Source organism: Aotus nancymaae, unplaced genomic scaffold (genome assembly GCF_030222135.1).
Source record: "Aotus nancymaae isolate 86718 unplaced genomic scaffold, 86718_ANA_hifiasm-v0.15.2.pri h1tg000033l, whole genome shotgun sequence".
Classification (NCBI taxonomy): domain Eukaryota; kingdom Metazoa; phylum Chordata; class Mammalia; order Primates; family Aotidae; genus Aotus; species Aotus nancymaae.
In genome coordinates this window covers 26297938-26314558 of record NW_026988447.1, presented here as the reverse complement: position 1 = coordinate 26314558, position 16621 = coordinate 26297938, and the positions used below count along the sequence as shown (strand labels likewise).

At 39.9% G+C, this 16621-nt stretch overlaps 1 protein-coding gene across 2 annotated transcripts in view; it reads right to left on the bottom strand.

Annotated features, from left to right (window-relative positions):
- The window catches only part of TBC1D9 (TBC1 domain family member 9), a 139993-nt gene that overhangs the window by 30696 nt on the left and 92676 nt on the right, over positions 1 to 16621 (bottom strand). For both annotated transcript variants that reach the window (XM_012443228.3, XM_064383856.1), the window contains 4 exons: positions 10335 to 10549; positions 8360 to 8477; positions 6911 to 7196; positions 6522 to 6651 (listed from right to left, as the gene is read on the bottom strand). In XM_012443228.3, coding sequence (XP_012298651.1) covers positions 6522 to 6651; positions 6911 to 7196; positions 8360 to 8477; positions 10335 to 10549 — 749 coding nt within the window. The remainder of the gene's footprint in view (positions 1 to 6521; positions 6652 to 6910; positions 7197 to 8359; positions 8478 to 10334; positions 10550 to 16621) is intronic.

Sequence of the window (16621 nt, the reverse complement as noted above, 5' to 3'; positions counted from 1 at the left end):
TTCACAGAAATTTTGTAAAAACGATGGCCCTCATCGTCTTCATTAGCAATATAGGGAAAATAATTCCTACCTCTTTGGAATGGTGTAAGAATTTTAAGCACATATAGGTAAAGCAATTACTATGGTAACTTTTATTATTCTTAGTATTGTTGACAAGAGGAAGATAAAGAGGAGGGAAAAAACACACTTTAAAATCAGCAAAACCTGGCTGGGTGCTGTGGCTCACGCCTGTAATCCTAGCACTTTGGGAGGCCAAGGTGGGCAGATCGCTTGAGCTCATCAAGATGAGCCTGGCCAACATGGTGAAACCCCATCACCACAAAAAAGACAAAAATTAGCCACGTGTGGTGGTGCACGCCTGCTGCTACTCTGGAGGGTGAGGTGGGAGGATGGCTTAAGCCTGGGAGGTAGAAGTCGGAGTGAGCTGAGATGGTGCCACTACACTCCAGCTTAGGTGATAGGGTGAGACCTTGTCTCAACAACAACAGATCAGCAAAACTTGCTAATGTTATAACTGAGGTTCCATTAACAACTGGTGAGAACTAACTTACAGGTCCACATTTTCTTTTGAGTTATAAACAAACTTTTAAAAATTAAACTTAAAATTCAAAGCTATAGATTAGCAAAAAAATGCCATGCCTAAAACTCATTTTATCTGCTGTTAGAGACACATAATGAATAATTTATCTGTTAGAGATACATTCTTGTACAGGTAAAATAATATACTGTCTGGAGTTTAAGTTACTCCAGGGGGGAAAAAAAAAAGGTGGGGAGGAGTAATAAAATAAAACAAAGGGGCCGGGTGCAGTGGCTCACACCTGTAATCCCAGCACTTTGGGAGGCTGAGGCGGATGGATCACGAGGTTAAGAGATCGAGACCATCCTGGTTAACATGGTGAAACCCCATCTCTACTAAAAATACAAAAAAAAATTAGCTGGGCATGGTGGCGCGTGCCTGTAATCCCAACTACTCAGGAGGCTGAGGCAGGAAAATTGCCTGAACCCAGGAGGCGGAGGTTGCGGTGAGCCGAGATCACACCATTGCACTCCAGCCTGGGTAATAAGAGCGAAACTCTGTCTCAAAAAAAAAAAAAAAAAAAAAAAAAAAAAAGATCAGAAAAATGTTGATAATTGTTGGGACTGGATGATGGGTTAAAGGAAATGTATTATGTCATCCTTTTGACTTGTACTGTGCTTGAAAATATCTATATGTTAAAAAAAAGAATTAAAACAATTCATGCCAAGTGCTGATAATGTATCCCCAGGGCTGAGCATGATACCTGCCATAAGAAAGGTGTTTATAAAAATCTTAAAGATTTTCTTGGCTGGGCGCGGTGGCTCACATCTGTAATCTTAGCACTTCGGGAGGCCCAGGTGGATGGATCACTTGACGTCAGGAGTTCGGGACCAACCTAGCCAGCTTGGTGAAACCCCATCTCTACTAAAAACACCAAAAATTAGCCAGGTGTGGTGGTGCACGCCTGTAGTTTCAGCTACTTGGGAGGCTGAGGCATGAGAATCACTTGAACCCAGGAGGTGGAACTTGCAGTGAGCCAAGATCAATCCACTGCACTTCAGCCTGGGGAACAGAGGAAGACCCTGTTTCAAACTAAAAAAAAAAGATTTTCTTAATACAGGAATAGACAAATTCTGTTTCTTGTGTCTCTTGGGTCTTTCCCATATACAACCATACTATCTTTTTTGCTTGTCTATTCCTTCAGCTCTCCCCCTCCTCCAATTTGTTGCACAGGAAGCAGAGATAATGTACTTCAAGAAGAATGCTCTTCAGTCTCCAGTGGCTGTTGGATGCCTTCCAAGTCAATTAGTGGTTTCAAGACTCCTACTAATCAGCTCTGCTGGACCAGCTGATTTCATGACCATCGGTACATCCATAATTCTCTCTCTTTGAATCCAGATAAACTCCCTTTGTCCTGGCTGTAATGCAAAGGAGCTCTCACTCGGATACTGGCTGCCACTTTCTAGCTGTACAGCTTGGAACAACTAGCTCAACCTCTCTTAACTTACATTTTCTTTTTTCTTTCTCTTTTTTTTTTTTTGAGACGGAGTCTTGCTCTGTCTCCAGGCTGGAGTGCAGTGGCGCAATCTCGGCTCACTGCAACCTCCGCCTCCTGGGTTCAAGGGATTCTTCCGCCTCAGCCTCCCGAGTAGCTGGGACTACAGGCGTGTGCCACCACACCCAGCTAATTTTTTTTGTATTTTTAGTAGAGACGGGGTTTCATCATGGTGAGGATGGTCTCGATCTCTTGACCTCGTGATCCGCCCACCTCGGCCTCCCAAAGTGCTGGGATTACAGGCGTGAGCCACTGTGTCTGGCCAACTTACATTTTCATCTTAAAATGCGTTGACATTTACATGGCAGGGCTGCCTACAAGGAACCCAGCACCTTGCCCCACACATGGCAGGCTCTTGATGAATAACAGCTATTATAGTAATCATTAATAAGCCAGGGACACATTATAAGCTTTCACAAATGCCTGTCTATCTTCATAAATTGTGCCTTCTGTTTTATTAGCCACATCCTTGCCCTGCTTAACACTTTCAGACTAAACACATTGGGCTGGGCCATCTCAAACATGAAGTGGCTCTGTGACAGCTGTGTATCCACTGGAAGGCCTATTCACATGCTCTTGTGCCTTCCAGAAGGGGCATCTCAGGCTATCAATCAAACTTGAAGGTTGGGACTTTTGTCTTCTACTTCTATATAACTCTGCCCAAAGTGCAGGCTTCACACAAGGGTCTACATAGTAGAAAACTGAAGTCTCATATTACCTACAGAATTCCTTTCAACAGAGGCTTAGGGGAACTTATAATGAGCGAGATTTTCCCTGTGTGGTATTTATAAAGTGAAGTTACCAATATCAGACTGATTTCTAGCAACCTAGGGAGCCCTTAACCAAATCTCAAAAGATGAATGTGTTTTCAGGATTTCCTTCCTATGTTTCAATTGTCATGGTTAATTCTACTGAAGAACAGAAAGAAATGCATTGTGTACCTTAGAACACTCAGGTGTCATGCCTGAGCCCAAACCAGATTCTTATCCACATCAGTGATTAGCCCCATTGTGCATCCAGTGCAGTGAATCCCAACCCTCCCCAGACATTTGGATTCACCTGGGAAACTTTTTAAAAAGTACGTACTCTTGGGCCTCATGCCTGAGATTCAGATTTAATTGGTCTGGGATGGAGCCTGGGAACTTACGATTTTAAAAGCTCAGCTTAAAAAAAATTAAGTGATTTAATGCACAGGCAGGATTGAAAACCACCAATCTGATGGTTAGGAGGGGAAAAAAAAAACAATCAGCAAGAGTTTGTGGTGTTCTCTTTAAGTTGATCTACAAGGCATCAGAGAGCTATTGGAAACATAAGCAGAACAGTGACACTTAAGCAGAGAAGAGAAAACAAAACCCAGTTATCATGCGCTTAAAGACCTGGTAATATAGGCACTGATATAGATTAAAAGGATTGTCTTTCCAGGCAGAGGAAGGGAACTGAGGCTGTGTCCTGTGACAGGATGTTTGGCAGCCTGAGGGCCACATTAGGGATCAGCTCAAGAGGAGGTAAATGGAAACCAGCCCTTGGTCTTATCTCAATCTCTTTGCTTTCCCTTTGAAAATGGGCAAATTGCTGACTTCAGCATGAAGCTAGCTTATCTGCTGTTGAGAATAAAGCTGAGATGACACATACTAAGCTTTAATACCTTAGTCCAGAATTATTTTAACAATAAAGGTCTGAGGATCCCTTTAGAAAAGCAACCCACAGATATATAAGCTCTTGCTTACATCATACAATACTACAAAATTCCTGGGGCAATGATTTTTTTAAATGCATGTGGAAATAGTTCTGGAGACAGTAGGTGAAACATTCATTTTTTTATCTCTAATAGTGAAAACATAAATTGAGACATCCTTTATGGAAATTAGACAGTTTGTGCCAATAGCTTGATCATTCTTTTTTTAATCTAATGTTTTTAACCTAAACTTTTTATGTAAATTTATTTCTAGGATTCTAAGACAATAATCAGAGATGTGATATTTGTGTACAAGTTTATCTTAAATTGCTACATAATACTGAAAATTTGGAAGAAATCCAAGTAAATGTCTAACAAAAGGGATTTAGCTAAATAAACTTGTTACCTCATTAAAGCAGAATAGAAATAATTTAGTAAAATCATGCCTTCAAATAATATTTATTATATTAGGAAATGCTCATGGTATACACAGAAAGTGACAAAGCAGTATTTAGAACGACCTTTTTAAGTGTATGTTGTAAATACAAAAACATACTTAAGGGAAATGTAAAATGCTTACAAGATACAGTTTATTTTTTCCTTCCTATTTCTCTACAATTTCTAAAACAAACATGCATTGCTTTTATGATTCTAAACCAAAGTATTCTGCTTTCAATACATAGGAAGTTTCAATGACATTATAAAAAATAATTACCAGCCTTTCTCTTATTATAGTTAAGGACACATATTTATGAAAAGGTTTCTATATCCGTAGCAATTTTTTTAAAAGCACTAAATTTTTTACTCTAAGACAGACTTTCTGATTTCACTCCATTCCTATTTCTCTCTTATCCACTTTGTTGCTAACTGGAATACTGACAATCACCAATCACAATCCAAAAACATCTGTAGAGAGCATAGTGTGCTCAGCAGAATATTCATGCTTTTTTTTTTTTTTTTTTTGAGACAGAGTCTCGCTCTGTGGCCAGGCTGGAGTGCAGTGGCGTGATCTCAGTTCACTGCAACCTCTGCCTCCTGGGTTCAAGCAATTCTCCTGCCTCAGCCTCCCGCGTAGCCGGGACTATAGGCGCACGCCACCACGCCCAGCTAATTTTTTGTATTTTTAGTAGAGATGGGGTTTCACCATGTTGGCCAGGATGGGCTCGATCTCTTGACCTCGTGACCCACTGCCTCGGCCTCCCAAAGTGCTGGGATTACAGGCATAAGCCACCGTGCCTGGCCCATGCTTTCTCTTTCTTAGTGATCATTTTTATAAAAGTTTAAAGAGCCAAGGACCAGGGAGTGAAGAAACCATCAAGTGTTATGGGCACTTGGGACCCCACAAACCACCAGTTGCTAAGGGGGCAAGTGGTACTGTGGTTCCTTCACCCCAAGAAGCATATTAGTTCTGTTGTGAGATCAAGCAGCAGATCAGGCTGATTCCAGGATCATCATGGACAAGAAAGCATCCTCCCCCATCCAGGCCAAGCAATTTTAGAGGAATCCTAGGACTCTGGTCTACTCTGGGCTAGACAGGCTCTTCTAAGTGTCTCAGACTATCTACTTCAAAGAAGTCCTAACTACTTAGCATGGGAACAGAAAGCAAATTGATTTGTGAAGTTCAGCCTCCCCATGCCTCCTCTCAACAACCCCTCCTTAATCTACGAAGAGTTGATTCTGAGCTGCTACTAGATCAGACTTGAGGATGGGCATGGCAAAGAATGAGAGAGGTAGAGCTTGTCTTGCTATGTGCTACTACGGTATTAGACCCATCAGACATCCAGGCTCCATTCGTTTCTGTCTCTGGAGACCAAAGCTGTCAGCTGGAACATAACTGCTTACTTCTCGCCAGTAGTTCTCACAATGTAGATGGAAGCAGAGCAGATAAGCCTATGGCCTAAATGTTTTTATTCCCTCTAAAACTCATGTTGAAAATTTATCCCCAATGCAACTGTGTTGGAAAGTGGGGTCTAATAGGAGGTATTTAGTGTGGAGTCCTAATTAGGGAAAAGGAGTTGGGCTGGTGGGACCCAGGGAAAGCAAGATAAATATATAAATAACCAAAACAGATAAGCTATAAGTCTGCTGTACTTCATGGTCCAGGACACTTAGCTCTCCTGTGCAAATAACTCATAATCTTCCTGTGCCCAGCTATCATCAGACCCTTGGCTGAAGAAAAATGCAGGTTAGCTCACTACAACCTCAGCATTATCAATACTGTGCAATGCCCTCTCCAGCACACAGCACAAGAACCAGCCTACAAAATCCCAGCAAGCCGTTGTCTCTTTGCAGTTAACTCCTCTCTTGCTAACTTGCCCATTGCATCCTTGCAATGTAATTTCATGCTGTCCTTAATAAATTTGCTTTTCTTTACCTACAACTGTCTTGGTAAATTCTTACCACCCACATGATACCAGCCTTAATTAGTTGCCAATCACCTGCAACATTTAGATCATGAAGACTCTGCCTTCACAAATGGATTAATTCCACTATAAAAAGGTCTTATGAGCATGGGTTCTCTCTCTTCTGCCAGTGAAGATGTGGTATTCCTTCCCTCCAGAGGACGCAGCATGCAAGGTACCATCTTGGAAGCAGAGAGACCAGGCCCTAACCTGCCAATGCCTTGATTTGGGGCGTCCCAAAATCTAGAACTGAGAAATAAGTATTTGTTCTTTACCCAGTCTGTGGTATTCTGTTATAGCAGCACAAAACAGGCAGCAATGAAAGTGTGGAACGCATGGTTAAGCCCCGCTCAGCTAGGAAACAAGACCTACCTCGTAGGAAGTTCTGATGAGTCTGAAGATGTCTACCTCAGGGTAAGGTTCCACGTCATCGCTCAGCAAGGAGTGGAGGTGAGGAATGGGAGGCAGTGTGCTGTCTTTATTGGTCACGCTGTCTAAATACCTGGAAGAAAAAAGAATCAGGAGTCACGGGGAGAATAAACTGGAATTCTCCCATTATAATTCTCTCATGGTTTTCTGCAAGTTCTGTATTTTAAAACAAAGGACTACAGTTTCTTTAAAGACAGAAAAAAAGAAATTATTAATATCCAAAGAAAAATCATATGAAAATAAATTCTCAGCCACAGGAAGAAGCGGGCATTATGATTACGATCAAATTAGTTAAGACTCACGAAATGAAGGAGAAAGGCTTAGTACAATACCTTCCCAAAACAGTCATGGCCTCCCCGTCATCCTTGCAGTTCAACAGTTTGTCCACATTTGCATCCAGCACAGCTAGGGCCAACTGGAATATCACTTTAATTCCTTCATAGAAGAAACAGTCAACAACCACAACTGCACTCTCAAAAGGCATCACACTGAGAAATAGCGTGAGGAACCAAGACAGGGAGATGGTGGAAATCACGCCCAGGTCTTGCATGCAGTCATACAGCTGTGGGACATAGTCTCGTGCTAGCTCCTCAAAGACACCTTGGTCCACCAGCGCACCTGTTGCCGTGATGTACACAAAAAGGTACAGCTTAGCCAACTACACAATCTAAAGAATTCATTCAAACTTGACTAATAATCCAGTTCACAATAACCGTGAGCACAGAACTGTTCCTTTCTGCTCACTGTTCTGCTGTGACTGTTACTAGACCAAGGTGTCAACACAGCTCAGTAACCAGATTAGTTCTGGCAGTATCTTGTCTTTCTGGGCTCTTTCTGTCCTGTTTTCCCTTCCAAAAAAAGAACAGTCACATGACAATTACAAGGGTCGTTGAGAAAGTCAGTTTATAAAGTTTTCATGACATACAATTAGTTATTTTGTTGGCAACATAATGTTTTGTTCAGCATGAAATGTACATCCAAGTATAGTCATGCATTAGTTAACAATGGAGGCATAAAAAAAAATCACGCTTCTGGATGCATGGTGCCCACATATTAACCATTTTTTAAAACAATTACGTTTTAAAAACTTAAAAGCATTCCTGTTGTACACATTCATGATCAACTTAAGGACATTTTTTATATAATCAAATTCATGTGCAAATGTTTAGAAATATAGAAAGAACACAAGTGAGAAGCATAAACAATACACTGTATGACCCTAGCAATGAAAAGCTTGAAAGCTTGTCCTGCTAAAATGAATCACTGATATTTGAGAGAATTACAAGGAGTAACAGCAATAATTTTTTTAAATGCTCAAAACAGGTGTTTGCTTTGCAATAAAACCAGTCCTGAAAAATACCTTAAAAACCTAGCTTTCAATAAACCTCTATATTCTGTTTTTCCACCCCAGATAGCCTTTTATTGGGAATACCTCTGCATTTCATAGGTTCCCATCCTCAAGAATTTTTTTTTTTTGGTCAAATCTCTTTGTGTTGATAGCGCGTATACCTACTGTAGGTCTCACATGTCAGAGTGACACACATCAAATATTTTCTAAAATAATTTCTGGAACAGTGATACATGTGTAGTCCCTTAAACTCCATGGGACTCCTTTGTATGCAACCTATATTCATTCAACCTCTTTCATTTCCATTTTGAAAAACTGGAGTAGTCTGAAACTCTTTTGGCTAATGGTGACTGGAAATAGTGTTCTGGCTGGTACCTCTCTAAAAACATCTTGATGAGACATAGGTTGAAATGTTAGCTGCATCTCCACTTACCAACAACTCTGGTGTTGTAGTAATCTGGGAGCATGCGCTCACACAAAGCCACAAGCAGCCAGAAAGCTTCCTCCTCTTTGGCATAAAGAAGCAGCACTGAAGTGACAATATTCATGGCCTAAAAAAGTGACAGAGGATGTCATCAAATACAGTTTAACATATAAGCAATTCTGTTAACATATTAAAATTATTCAGTTACTGTCATATGGACTGGCAAATGTTTTTTGTCAAAGGTCAGAAAAATATGTTTAGGCTTTGCAGGCTACGCATAGACTCTGTCACATAGTCTTCTGAGTTTTGTTTTGTTTACGACGCTTTAAAAATGTAAAAACTCTTGAGTCCTTGAACCAGTAAGTGTGCAGGATCTTCCTTAGCACCAATATTCACCAGACAGAGCCCTGAACTTCTACTGGCAAACCCTTCCAAAAATTTGCCCAAAGGCTATTTCACAAAGCTTTTGACCTGCTAAAATCTCTCAGTGTTCTTAATCCTTAATTCAGTGAGGTAAACATTTCCTTTGTAACTTTCCATAAAGGTTTCTATAATCAGGAACACATGGCTCCAGGCCCTCCTCAGAGAACAACAAAAGCTTTCACACTTAGAGTCCTCACCCAACATTTCCATTTGGAGAGAGAGATGGTCGTGATAACTGAGAGGGATATAAATTCTAAAGTAACTGTACTTTATTAAAAGATATTATCAAATACCTCATAACCACTCTAGGCTCAACTACTTTAATAGTCTCCTTAATTAAAAAGAGGAAGATCAAAAGATAAAGATGAACTTTATTAGAGGCAAACTACCTCCTGTACTTCTTTTGATCTCCTAGAAACCAGTAACTGTTCCTCAGCCTTCTACAATGTAATTTCAAAAAAGGTATTTTGGTCTAACAGGCTCTTTCTTGTAAGTCTTACTCATTATGTTCCCAAGTGACATCATTTTCAAATTCCACTTGAGAATTAACCTGCTGATCCTAGTACATGATGATGGTCCCTACCAGTTCCTTAGTCATTCAGCAGAGATAGGTTTTTTAGGGGTCTACTTTGTAACAGGCTCTGGATGAAGTATTGGAGGATGGGGGACACAGTGGTGACATCTTGCAGGTCCTAAATGCTGGTGTTAGATAAAACAAAGATAAAAAGGTTAACCAGTCTATGTGGGGGGTTATTTAAATTGAAAGTTATAAAAAGGCAAAATAATGCAGTACAGTGAGACTAATGTGTGTGCGCACGCACGTGACATGTTGTGTGTTGAAGCAGGAGCTCAGCCTCTTGTAGTTTTGCTGGATGGTCATGGAAGGCCTCTATGATGACGTGGGCTTTGATTCTAAGGTCACGTTATCTTGGAGGTTCCCAAATTGTGGCATAGAGATGACTTTTGTTGGTATGTAGGCAACTTTTCTTAATACTAAGTTAAGCACTTATTTTAATGTATATTAAGACATAAGCCTAGCATATAAAAGCTCTATTCTCAAGGACATTATTACTTAAGAGGATACAAAGTAGGAACACTGTGGCAATCCACAGTGACAGACCCAGTGCTCAGGGATGCTATCTCTTACTCCAGGGTGGGATGAGGGTTGGAGTGGAGAGTGATCAGAGGATCATCTCCAGGTCACCTAGCCGGACAGTGGTGAATCCAGAAAGGGCTCCTCCGCTCAGTGCACTGGTTTTCAGCCCAGGCTGATTCTACCTCTCAGATATTTGGCAATATCTAGACATTTTTGGGTTGTTACAACTGGAATTTCCACAGGAATCTAGTGGGTAGTGGACAGAGATGTTACTAAACATCCTACAAAGCACAGAACAGCCCCCACAACAAAGGATTAACCAGTCCAGAGTGTCAACAGTGCAAGGGGGAGAGGCATGGTGAACTAATAGTTCCCTTACCAATAAACCCTTCCTTCCCACTATTTGCTGGCAAATAAATAGAATTTTTATTTTATTTTTTAGTATAAACCACCCATGACATTTACCTGGCAATACCCTATGTTGGGATTTCGAAAAGCATAAGCTGTTAAGACTCTCCTTAGTGCAGCAATGCCCATTTCATTCTGAAAAGCAGGGTGTTCTGGAAGGGAGCGGTGTAAATCCCTCTCAATCTCTTCCGTGGCGAGATTATACTTCCCCATGGACTTCTCCACTAGGTCTTCATAATACCCAGGATGTGTGGCCTTTTCGTTGATGGCACCTGGGTTATATCCAACAGAAACAATATCGAAAATGTGAGAGCTTTGCCCTTTGGTTTGCAACCACAGCTTGCAATTGACCACTTTCCTACCTCTCAAAGGAAACTTGCAAGAGAAGATGAAATCACAAATGTGGTACGTTGCAATCGTGGCTAGACTGGTGAATTCGCCTGTGGCCTCCTTCCCTCTTTCAGCTCCATAGCAGGCTGGCTACTTAAAAACTTCCTAAGGTAGAGGTTCCCAAGCTACAAAACCAGGCTTGAAGGAACTCCCACAGACAGTCATGTGGGGCTGCTTAGGAGCACAGGTGGGGAGGTAATGACAAGAAGCCAGGCTGAGGCCTCACCCTCTCACTGCTCCCTTCAACCACAGCAGCTTTGCTTTTATTTTATTGTGGTTTTCATTGAAAGGAAGGTTCTGCCTCTTAAAATAAGCCTGAAAACTGCCTGCTAACGTGTTAGCTCTGAAGGGTGTAAATAGCCATACTGAAGAGAAGGTGTAGGTATGAGATACTTGGTGGAATTTTTTAAATTGCAGAGAGTGGTAAGAGTATCCCTAGCAGTGGTGAGTCATTAATGATGGAAGTTCCTCAGGTGGTGGGTATGGGGATGGAGAGTTATATTGAGGATCACCCATTTGAGATACTTACACTTTAGGATTCTTCAAGACAGAAAAACCCTCTATGCAAGTATCTACCTCTCATTCTAATTTTTAATTATATTGCCGTTGGGAGACTGAATATCCACATACAGAAGAATGAAAATGAACCCTTTTTTTATACCATGTACCAAATTAATGCAAAATGGATTAAAGTCTTAACACAGATCCTGAAAACATAAAACTAGTGGAAGAAAAATATAGAAAGAAAATGCTTCTTGACACTGATATGGCAATTATTTTTTGGATATGATGCCAATAGCACAGACAGCAAAAGCAAAAAACAGACAAGTGGGATGTCGTCAAACTAAAAAGCTCTGCACAGCAAAGGAAGCCATCCAAAGGCAACTTAATGGAATAAATCTGCAAACCATATGTCTGATAAGGGGTCAATATACAAAATATATAAGGAACTCACAGAACTCAATAGCCAAAACCAAACATCCTAATTTTAAAATGGGCAAAGCAAATGAATAGATAATTCTCAAAAGAAGGCATATAAATCACCAACAGGTATATTTAAAGGTGCTCAACATCACTAATCATCAGGGAAATGCAAATCAAAGCTACAATGAAATACCACCTCATACCTGTCAGAATGGCTATTATCAAAAAGACAAAAGATAACAAGTGTCAGCAAGGATGTGGAGAAAAGGGAACCCTTGTACACTGTTGGTGGGAATGGAAATTGCTACAGCCATTATAGAAAACAGTACAGAGATTCCTTAAAAAAATACAAATAGAGCTACCTTATGATCCAGTAATCCCATTCTAAGTATATATCTAAAAGAAGTGAAATCGGTATCCTGAAGAAATATCTGCATTCCCATGTTTACTGAAGCATTTTTCACAATAGCCAAGATATAGAAACAATCTAAATGCCCATTAAGAGATGAATGGACAAAGAAAATGGAGCATATATACAAAATGGAATACTGTATTCAGCCTGTAAGAGGGGAAGTCCTGTCATTTTTGATAACATGGTTGAACCAGGAGGACATTAAGCTAAGTGAAATAAGCCAGGCACAGAAAGACAAATAAATGTTCTCAGTTATATGTGGAATCTAATATAGTGAAACTCATAGAAACAGAGAGTAGAATGGTGATTGCCAGGAGCTAGGGAAAGAGGAAAATGGAGAGATGTTGGTCAAAGGGCATAGAACTTCAGTTATAAGAGATAAAAATGTTCTGAAGATCTAATGTAATACTGTATTATGCACCTGAAATTCGCTAAGAGGGTAGATCTTAAGTGTTCTCTCACCGAACTCTCCCCACCAAAAAGAGAAAAAAAAAATGGTAACTATGTGAGGTAATAGATATATTAATTAGCTCGATTAATCATTTCACAATGTATATCAAATCAAATTATACACCATAAATATATATAATGTTTACTTGTCAATTATACCTCAACAATGCAGGAAAAAATTAATGAGTTCATGAAGGCTGCAGGATACAAGATCAATATACAAATATCAATCGTGAATCTACAGGCTAGCAAGGAACAATCTGAAAATGAAAGTAAGAAAATAATTCCCTTCACTATAGCATCAAAAAGAATATTTAGAAATAAATATAACAAAACAAATATAGGACTTGCACACTGCAAACTACAAAATATTGCTGAAAGAAATTGACAAAGACCTAAATAAAAGAAAAGACATCCTGTGTTTACATGTTGGAAGACTTAATGTTGTTAAGATAGAAAAACTCCCAAATTGATCTACAGATGCAACACAATGGCTATCAAAATCCCAGCTGTCCTTTCTGCAAAAATTGGCTAGCTGGTCCTAAAATTCATATGGAAATTTAAGAGGCTCAAAAAAGAACAAGAAAATTGGAGGGCTCACACTTCTCAATTTTAAAACTTACTGCAAAGCTACAGTAAGCAAGACAATGCAGTACTGGCATAAAGATAGACATAAAGATCAATGGACTAGATTTAAGAGTCCAGAAATAAATCCTAACATTTAAGGTCTATTAATTTTTAACAAGGGTGCTAAGACAATTCAATGGGGGAAAGAATAGTATTTCCACAAATGGTGCTGGGACAACTGGATATCCATATGGAAAAGAATGAATTAGACCAACACCTCTGTCTCACACCACATAAAAAATTAACTCAGAATGAATCAATGACCTAAATATAAGAGTTAAAACCATAGACTCTTAGAAGAAAGCATAGGTGTAAATCTTCATGAGAGCAGAATGACAAAGAAAAGAACAGACAAACTGCATTTCATTAAAATTAAAAAGTTTTGTGCTTCAAAGGATCCCATCAAGACAGTGAAAAGACAATGCACAGAATGGGAGCATTTTAAAAAATTCTGATAATGAACTTGTATCTCAATTATGTTTAAAAACTTTGACAACTCAGTAATTAAAAGATAACCCAATTAAAAGCAGGAAAAGGATCTGAATGCATATTTCTACAAAGAAAATACACAAGTGGTCAGTAAGTACATGAAAAAATGCTCAACATTATCCTTCAGGAGAATACAAATCAAAATCATGTTCAACCTTTAAAAGGTTAAAGAGAGTTACCATATGAACCAGAAATTCCATTTCATTCATACATTCAAGAGAAATAAAAGTTGGTGTCCATAAAAAAACCTGTATTTAAAAAATTAACTTTCTAATTTTCCAAATTTAAAATTTTTATGTTATGTTTTGAGAGAGAGTCTTGCTCAGTCACCCAAGCTGGGGTGCAGAGGTCTGATCATGGTTTACTGTAGCCTCAACCTCCCAGGCTCAAGTGATCCTCCCATCTCAGCCTTCTGAGTAGCTGGGACTACATCCAGCTAGTTTGAAAAAAAAAAATTGTAGAGAGTGGGTCTCACTATGTTGCCGGGTTGGTCTCAAACTCCTGGGCTCAAGTGATCCTCCCACCTTGGCCTCCCAAAGTGCTGGGATTACACGCGTGAGCCACTGTGCCCAGCCCACACAAAAACATATAAATGAACATTCATAGCAGCATTATTCATAGGAACCAAAAATAAGAAAGAACCTAAACATTTATCAACTGAAAAACGAATGAACAAAGTGTAGCATATCCATACAATGATATAATATCTGGCTGTATAAGGGAATGAAATGGTGATACATGCTATGACATGGTTGAACCTTGAACACATTGTTATTATGTGAAAGAAGTTAGTCACAAAAAACTACATATTGTCTGATTCCATTTATACTAAATGTCTAGCAACAGAAAGTAGTTTGGTAGTTGCCTAGGGCTGGGAGGGGGCTGGAGGGAAATGGAACTACCAGTCTGTATTTCCAAATAGTTTATATTTGTTTTCCAAATGGATAAAAGGTACAAGGTATTTTGGGCAGATGATGACAAATGTTCTATAATTGCGATCACTGCACAATTCTGTGAATGTACTAAAAAGAAGACCACTGAATTATACACCTTACCTGGTAAGTTGTGAATTATGTCTCAATAAAGATATCACAAAAATATGCAAATGATATATTTATACTGACAGGGTAAACATTCACATTTCATAATTCAGAAATTGGAGCCCCAAGATCCCTGGACTGGCCCAGTCCTTGTCTCTGTTGGTCACTGAGAGAGCTGGCCTCACCACCCACACTTGACCTGGGAAAGTCAACCCCCTACAGCGATGTAATGCTGGCTTTTGCTCTGTTGTTGTGGGAGATGTATTGTGATTTCTTGTCATCTGACCTGCAGTTCACTTCTGTTGGTACAGAGTTCAGGTTATGATGCTGTTGCCATAAGGGTGACAGGAAGCAGGTGAGACCCAAGTTGGGCTCCGGCCATTCCTGGATGTAGAAATATGGGCTCACATTCCTGGATGTGAACCCCATTCCTGGATGTGTAAATATGGGCTTAGTTATTGCCCCAACAGAGGGCTGTGTTGAGACCACCCTCTGGTCTCACATGTCCCATCTGCCATTAAAGGAAACGCTGGGTCTAACTCTCAACATTATCTCTGAGATAGGGCTGTGCACTGTTGTTGTATACATTAGTTTCCCAGCACTCGTCTTGAGTTTCATTTTCATCTAAAATGCAGCTATAAATAATTTGAAAAAGGAAGATGAAAATGGAACTTTGTTTATTCTGTCAGTGATCTGAATCTGGTTGTCAAGGTGACTAGTTCACCAAATACAGGGAAGACAAGAGAAGACTGGATGGTGATGATCTTCTTGGGTTTGATTTGTGATTAGAGAGGAGTTGACTCAAATTTTGGTTTCTAAATAAGGAGCTATGGCTGGTCTACTTAGGGAAAATGAGGGCAGGCACTGTGGCATGACTGTCATCCCAGCACTTTGGGAGGCTGAGGTAGGAGGATAACTTGAGCCTAGAAGTTTGAGACCAGCCTGGGCAACACAGCAAGGTCCCTGTCTCTACAAAAAGAAAAAAATAAAAGAAATGAAGGAAGGAAAAATGAAAAATAAGACATGTATTAAATAAGTATAGAACAGACATGAAACAAAACCAATTATTTTTCAGGATTATATGCCCCTATTTCTGGGACATTTGTACATCTCATTATGGGCATTTACGTCTACTTTTACAATGAGCTATAGGTTTTTTAAAGGCTTTCCTGTGAGTCTGGTAATTATTAATTTTTATATCATTTTTAAGAATAAAAGCTTTTTTTTTTTTCTTTTTTTAGATGGAGTCTCAGTCTGTCACCAGGCTGGAGTGCAGTGGTGCAATCTTGGCTCACTGCAACCTCGACCTCCTAGGTTCAAGCAATTCTCCTGCCTCAGCCTCCTGAGTAGCTGGGACTACAGATGTGCGCCAACACACCCAATTTTTGTATTTTTAGTAGAGATGGGGTTTCACCATATTGGCCAGGATGGTCTCCATCTCCTGACCCCATGATCCATCTGCCTCGGCCTCCCAAAGTGCTAAGATTATAGGCGTGAGCCGCCGTGCCCAGTCTAAAAGCTTTTTTTTTTTTTTTTTTTTTTTTTTTTTTAAGATGAAGTCTCACTCTGTCACCAGGCTGGAGTGTAGTGGCATGATCTTGGCTCACTGCAACCTCCACCTCCTGGATTCAAGCTATTCTCCTGCCTCAGCCTCCTGAGTAGCTGGGACTACAGGCACGTGCCACCACACCCAGCTAATTTAAAAAAATATATTTTTAGTAAAGACGGGGTTGTACCATGTTGGCCAGGATGGTCTCAATCTCTTGGCCTCATGATCCGCCCGCCTCAGCCTCCCAAAGTGCTGGGATTACAGGCGTGAGCCACCACCGCACCCAGCCCTCTAAAAGCTTTTAATAATAGCATTTGTGTCAGACCATCTTAGGTTCAAATAAAAATATACACATAAGTCTACTTAGAATGATTATATTTCAGGCTTCAAACCAGGTAGAGCAACTGATTTACATATGAAAATAAAGTTGGTGAAACCCAAGGAGTGCTCTGATGTCTGAGAT